General features: G+C 29.6%; 1 protein-coding gene across 1 annotated transcript in view; it reads left to right on the top strand.

Annotated features, from left to right (window-relative positions):
* Positions 1–7,393, top strand: part of LOC111630808 (transmembrane and TPR repeat-containing protein 4-like) — a 50,181-nt gene continuing 42,788 nt past the window's right edge. The window contains exons 1-3 of the mRNA XM_023374966.1: positions 1–108; positions 1,760–2,171; positions 7,045–7,243. Of these exons, the coding sequence (XP_023230734.1) occupies positions 1,801–2,171; positions 7,045–7,243 (570 nt within the window). The 5' untranslated portion in view covers positions 1–108; positions 1,760–1,800. The remainder of the gene's footprint in view (positions 109–1,759; positions 2,172–7,044; positions 7,244–7,393) is intronic.

Genomic DNA, 7,393 nt, shown 5'->3' with positions numbered 1-7,393 from the left:
CTTTCGACTACAGGAGGCGGGAGTGGCGTCGTAGCGTTACCATGGTGAAGTGTCACCGTCCGTCGACGTTTCGCAGAAAAACTTATTGTGGCATTCGGACACGAAAAGGTTTCTTTGCCTTTATCTTTGTTTTACGGCGCATTTTTAATCGTTCGTCTCGTCCTTTACCTAATTTATCTATTGGAAAACCAACGCGCCACGCGTCCGTCTTTATAACCGAGTCGGTCGAGTCCTACCACTTTGTTAGTAAACGTCTGTCCTGGTCCATCAATAAAACCATCCTGACACATTACCACGGATCAAACTCGGTTGTGACGTTTTCATTTTGATATCGTGGCCTAAGATACCAAAATTTGGCCAAGAGTAGGAATATCAAATTTTAATGTCCAATACCAAGGAATACCAAGTTTTAATGTCGACGTTTTTGCCGTAGTCATTTATTACAAATGAATGAATTCCATCCATTATTCCATCCGTGACTAAATTGAGAATTCTTAATACTAAAAGGCTATACAGATTTTAGCCTTTTACTGTTAATGATGTTTTAAGTTTAATTTTATACAGATTGTGCTTCGCAGCGCCGTCGTTAACTAATAAAATAGTTATAAAAGAAATGTAGTTAACGTTTATATAAATGAAATTAAGTTGTGCGTGACTGTTAAAGGACCGAAATAAAGAAATAGAACACGCGTGTCGTATGTTCCGGTTAAATAATTATCCAAACAAAATAATTATAAAAAGGTTAAATATTGGGGTCGGTCAAAAAATTTGCAGAAAATATCTTTTAAATTGCTACTCTAAGATAGTGTTTTGCCTGTGGCTGAACGTTTCGATATCGTGGAGATCTGCAATCGTTCTACCGGTGACTCTGTCCGGTCTATCGTGCCTTCCTTGACCGATCGTGAAGAGAGTTGCGATTTCGCCCGGCAGATTTGGCAGTGCGGTGTCTCGAAACTCTCCTGTCGGCACTTTGCCGGTGCGCTCCGTTCCGGACTGCTGCGTACGAGCGGTGCCGGTACTTTCGATCTGGGTGCTTCGACCTTTATAACAATGAACGTGAAGGATATCTAAGGGCTGTAGTAATTCTGGAGAAAACTATTTCGATCACTCAAAGGAAGTCTGGGATTCAAGCTATGCAATGATGTGATTTGTCACGATAATAATTTTGGACGCAGAGCCAATGTGACCCATTTGTTTTGGAGTCCTGCAAGGTGGTCCAATTTCCACATCCTGCTTGTTTGCCAGAGCAGGCACCTTGCAATGACTTCCTCTTCCCACAGATGAAGAGAAATTTGAAAGGAAGGAAGTTTGATTCAAAAGAGGAACTGGTGAATGTGATGACGGCAGAGTTTTTGAAGGTAAATTTTTGAGGCTGCTTTTTGGACTGGTTTTCGATAATGAAGAAATGCATTCATTCCTATGGAAAATATTTTGAGAAATAGAGATATCTGTATGATTCTGTGTATAAAAAATGAATGACATCTGACAATCATAACTATTTTCTGTGAATTTTTTGACCACCCACTGTAATAATGCACATAGTTTTTCATTAATCAATATCACACTTTCCTTACTTCTTCCGGCAATACTCTATTAGAAACAAATGTTTTCGGTCTAGCTCACAGGCACGCTTCAGGATCTACACTTCAGAATTCATAAGGAAGGTGTGATTTTGGTTAATGTTAAAATAATAGTACCATTATTTTTTTGTATTATTTAATAATGCTTGATGTTGATTATATATTTTTTTTTATTTCAGAACTATGCTAAGTGGAAAATTCCTGAACACAGATTTTGATAATGATTCATACAGATCACAATAAAAATAATACAACTTTGTCAAATCTGAAAAATGGACATCAGTTTCAGAAATCAATTCTTGGAAATATTAAGTTACTTGATAAAAAGATATTATGGGATTCTGTTTTTCCGGTACCAGATTATTTATTGCCCTGGGCTCCTCTTATTATTTTTACATTGGCACTTGCCTGTTTTATAAACAGTATTTATGGAAATTTTGTATTTGATGACTCTGAAGCAATAGTTAATAATAATGATCTGAAATTAGAGACACCATTAAGCAACATTTTTAAAAATGACTTTTGGGGTACAAAACTTACTCACAATAATAGCCACAAATCATATCGTCCATTAACTGTTCTTACTTTCAGGTAAGCGATTCAATAAAAAGTTTATTTATTTATTTTTTTTATGACTTTTTATTAAAAATAATTCATTATATTGTTATTTTAAATCAATGATTAAATTTTAAGATGAATTATAGTATCTTTTCATTTAGAATACATTTTTTTAAAATGAAAATGTCATGTTTGTTAACTTTTATTATAATGTAATGATAATATAACTTAAAATATAAACATTTGGAATTAACACTATACAGTTTTACATCTCATACAGTGTACAGTATTTCATTTTGATTAAGTATTCTTTCTGTATACAATTTTTAAAAGTTGATTCTATGTATCAAAATTTTTATTTATTTATTTAGTCATTTGACATGTAACTTCTAGCATTTTCAGATTTATGTTGTATTATTTGTGTTTCTAATTCTATCAATACATAAATTGACAATGTTGGATCTGCTTTTACTGAGAAGTTTTTTGCTGTTTGATCCAAGACTTCAACTCAACTGTAATTTTACACTGTGATAAACTATATTTATGAGTATTTTAAGTTTTTTTTTAAATTCATGAGTTGCACTAAGTCTTTCAATATATATTTCCAAAAGTTACATTTTATCATTTCCAAAATTAAAAAAATCTTATTAAAAACATACTAAGAATTTGTATTAATAGCAACCTAAAAGTTAATTTCTAGATTTATAAGATTTATAAAACATATACTGAATAAATTGTCATTTTGATATGGTAGAAAATGTTTGCTTGCCTTTAGATATATTCATTTCTGATAGATAACAAGTAGATTTTTCACCATTTGAGAAAGTAAAGCTAATTTACCAATTTTACTTTCCCAGCTGTTATATATAACAGAGGTATGGTGATTGGTCAAAAAATGACCCCCCGAAGATTTTTACATTTTTGGACTCAGGACCTTGAAATGTCGAGAAATACAAACAAATTTGGGGATAATTTCTGTGTATATGTGTGTTGGGTCCCAATTTTGTTCACCCTCTTTGAAGCTTAATAAATTTCTGCAAAATTAATGCCTAGAAGCATTATTTATTATCCGTATCTCCAGTAGGGTCAGACTTAATGATGATTTTGCTTATTACCATTTACAATTTTTTTTAAAACCCATCCATACCCTCAAAATTAAGCTCTTTGCCATTTTATAATAGTTAAAAATGTAAAAGGTTTAAATAAAATAACAGTTGATGCTACCAAATGTTGCCAGGAAAGTTAGTTAAGCAGCTCATTGCTTAACTTTCCTGGATGTTTTAGTTGGATTTTTGTAATTGATTTAATGTCAAGGTTAATGTCTTTCAAAATCTTCTATTCTGATATATAGTTTTTTTAAAAAAAGAAACTAGACCTCAAAAACTAAACTGTAAGTAATCTACTTTTAACTTCTTCTATATAACTTCTGGAATAAATAGACTAGATTGTCTATTTATTCCAGATCCCTGATGTGATAAGCCCTCCAATTTATTACAACCCTACTTATTAGAATAACTAATTCAATCTAAATTAAAGTCATGGGCAGAAGTGTTATTTATTATTATAACAAAAACATGTTGTTATATTTTTCTTGAACTTTTATATATAACTTTGCCATTGATAACTTTCATCAATAATATTATTAGAAAAATCAAAGAATATGAAAAATGAATTGGTAGCAAAAATATTTATGATAAAATTATTTTTATGGATAATAACAACATGCAAAAGTTATAATAATAATTATAATGTACACAGAACTGATAACTGGTGTGAAATAGAAAAAAACAAACAAAAAACTAATGCAAATGTTTTCAAACCCCTTCCCATTACAGAACATGTTGAAAATAATCGGGCATCTGAAAGTAATACGAACCTGATGTATCTTGGCAATTCTGACATACAGAAGATCTTAAGTACAGGTTAAAGGTAATAGGGACCTGTTTCATGTCTTCACTTTGGTTAGCTGATGGCAAGTCAGCTAACAAACTGAATCCTACAAAGGTTAATCCTGAGTGTGTCTAGTAATAATTTTTAATCAATCTATGTATAATGATACAGTGCTCTATAAATGTTAATTCAGCAGCAAGAGCTTGGGGAGTAGAAGAATATGTAAAAGCTCTCATAACTAATGCCTTGTAAGCTGCAATTTTGTAAGGAAAAGGGACATTGGTATGTACAAGGACATAGAACTCAGTTTATGAAATATTGAGGTACAGATCTCAGACCCTTCCATGCTAATATTTATGTCCAAGAAGTGCACCTCTGATGGGCTAGATTGTTCCACTTCCAGGATCAACCCATAGGGATTATTATTGATTGTATTGACAAAGGCTGTCAAATTTGAAACTGTCCTCCGAAAAATGATGTTATCTATATATTTTGTCAAAATTTTCTTGTTCAGGTCTCATACCATGAGTTCATATAGTTAATTAATTGAAGTATTGTCTTCCTTTTTTTTTAAAATGTCTATAACTTTTAATTTGCTTACATTATTTTGAATTACATTTTTATTTTTTTTTTTTACCCTTGATTATTCTTTATTTAAATGTTTACTGTCCTGGCTATTATATGTAGAGGAAAAGTATGGCAATTGGTCAAAAACTGACTCCCAAGATTTTTGCATTTTTGGACTCAGACTTTGAAATGTATAGAAATGCAAAATAATTTGGGGTTTTTTTCTGTGTATATGGATGTTAGTGTGTATGTGTGTGTGGGGAGCATGATTTTGTTGACCCAATTTGCATCTTAATAACTTCTGTGCCTTTTGTTGAAAATTTATGAAATTTTGGAGGGAGGTTTGTATATTAGGGACATTATTACTATTAAATTTTGGTGGTTAATGGTTGAGGGAATGGAGAGATAGAAGCGGATCATGATATCTTGAGGATTTAATAAAGATTTTACTTATTATACTCATTAGTATTTACAGTTTTTTTACAGAACTCATCTCTACCCTCAAAATGAAACTTCTTGTCATTTTATAATAATTAANAATCAAACTTCTTACACATTTAAAGTTTGTTTCTGTTTATTTACATAATTTCTTGTAAAAACATAAGCTATTAAAAAATTTATAATAATTAATATAGAAAGAGGTCAACATAAAAAGTTAACATATATAGGTAAATTAATGCATTTTACGGCATATAAGATACAAGTTTTATTCAAAACAAAAAAGGCTAAAAAATTTGCCTTGCATCTTATATGTGAAGTTGTAATCTCCCATAGGCCTGATGACTCAAAGAGCTTTCAATAGGCTACTGCAGGTAACCACTACTTAGTCAAATTCTTGAATAAAAATGTTATTGTTCAGTTAAATGTATTATTATTATTTTTTTTATTAATTTTTGCTATAGCTAAGCTAATAATTTTATTAATGTTTGCTATAGCTAAGCCACTTGTATTCAAGTGGAATATTTTAAAAATAAATTCTAATTGTAAATGAATTTTTTAAAACTTCTATTTTCTTGATAAATAAAGTATGTATTCTAATTTTACCTTTTTGCCCAGAATTATAATAAAACAAAATTTTGGTTGCAGTGCATAAATTGCAGGATGGTTTAATTAAATATAAAAATACTTTTAATTTCCTAAATATTCTGTGCTGAATTGAGAGCACATCTTTTGTGGCTATGCATCTTATATGCTGTAAAAAACAGTAATTTTAATTATTAATAAAACATTTGTATCTTAAGTTGTTATCCATGTTTTCTTTTTCTAATTTTAATTTCAGGGTATCTGCAGTGCCTATGATATTATTATTAATTGTAAAATTGACCTTTCATTAATCAGCTTGTTGAATTTATCCACATATAAAGTAAGTATTTTATTTCTTATAGTTAATTATCGTAATTTATTAAAAATGGTCAATTGATAAAGATTTAACCCTGCTATTATTTTGTGAAGACTAGTTTGTTTATTCAACAATTATAAAACATTTCAAATATTAATATTTTGGTAGTGATATTTGCATTTTATACATATTTAGCAAAGTTTATACTAATCAAATAGTATCATTACAATAAATAGTTTAAAAATATAATTAGTTGATTGTGAAGTGGTATTTGTGATTAAATGGTGATACACCTTGGGGCATTCTGTACCAAGTGATCAAGTCTCCCCACCTAACTACCTTCGATTTTGATTAAATTTGATGTGTAGCTTTCTAAACTAACAAAGGAAATTATGAAAACTTTTAGGCCTCGATATGCAATATGTCAGTTGTAGGAGTCCCTTAAGTTAATATAGTTAAAATGCTGTGATAGCAATTCAAAACATTTTTTTATTTTTGGCATGCTGCCATACAGCAACTAAGGTTGATATTTTCTTGAAATACAATTAAACTTCTATATAACAAAGTTGCTAAATCCTGAAAACAATTTGCATTAGGGAAATTGTATTATACAGAAATTACACTTTCTGGTGAATAAAGTATTATTTNGGATTTAATAAAGATTTTACTTATTATACTCATTAGTATTTACAGTTTTTTTACAGAACTCATCTCTACCCTCAAAATGAAACTTCTTGTCATTTTATAATAATTAATAATATAAAAAGTATTTTTAATAAAATATTATAACAGATGGTGCCACATACAATTTTAAAGATTTTTTGCTGGAAATTTTATGCAAATTGTTGCTAGAATTTGTCATTAGTTATTTATTTAATCAATATATATGAAACTGTCATTGTTTATATAAAGAATTGTTATAAAACACAGTGAGGAGGAGGAGGAGAGTAGCAAAGAGCTGCAAAAAAAACTGGAGTTGGAATGTCTGAGATGATCATGGAAGAGCTGCTGGTGTCTATATATATTTTAAAACTGATTTCATAATAATACACTTTATTAAATTTATTTCTGATATATATGTATATACATTTCTTTAAAATTATTTTACAGGATAAATAATTTCCTCTCTGGTGGCTTGCATCCTGTTAGTTTTCATCTAGTAAATGTTGTACTATACGGCATAGTCTGTATACTTACATTTTATGTGATATGTTCAGTTTTTATTGGAATTTTCAAACATCATAATGCACCTAAAGCATCTTTCATATGTGCCTTACTGTTTACAGTCCATCCTGTTCATACTGAAAGTGTAAGTATTAAATATATAAAATTTTACTTTATTATATAATAATATTTAAACATCAATAAAGAACAATCATATTTTAAAAAACTTCATACATACTCATCATTCAGATATATCTCTCTATTTTTCATTGAAAAGTTGCTTACCATACTTAGA

Source organism: Centruroides sculpturatus, unplaced genomic scaffold, assembly GCF_000671375.1.
Source record: "Centruroides sculpturatus isolate CEXI.00-Female unplaced genomic scaffold, Cexi_2.0 scaffold754, whole genome shotgun sequence".
In the NCBI taxonomy this organism is placed as follows: Eukaryota; Metazoa; Arthropoda; class Arachnida; order Scorpiones; family Buthidae; genus Centruroides; species Centruroides sculpturatus.
The sequence above is the reverse complement of the archived record's forward strand: the minus strand, read 5'-3'. Positions and strand labels throughout refer to the sequence as shown.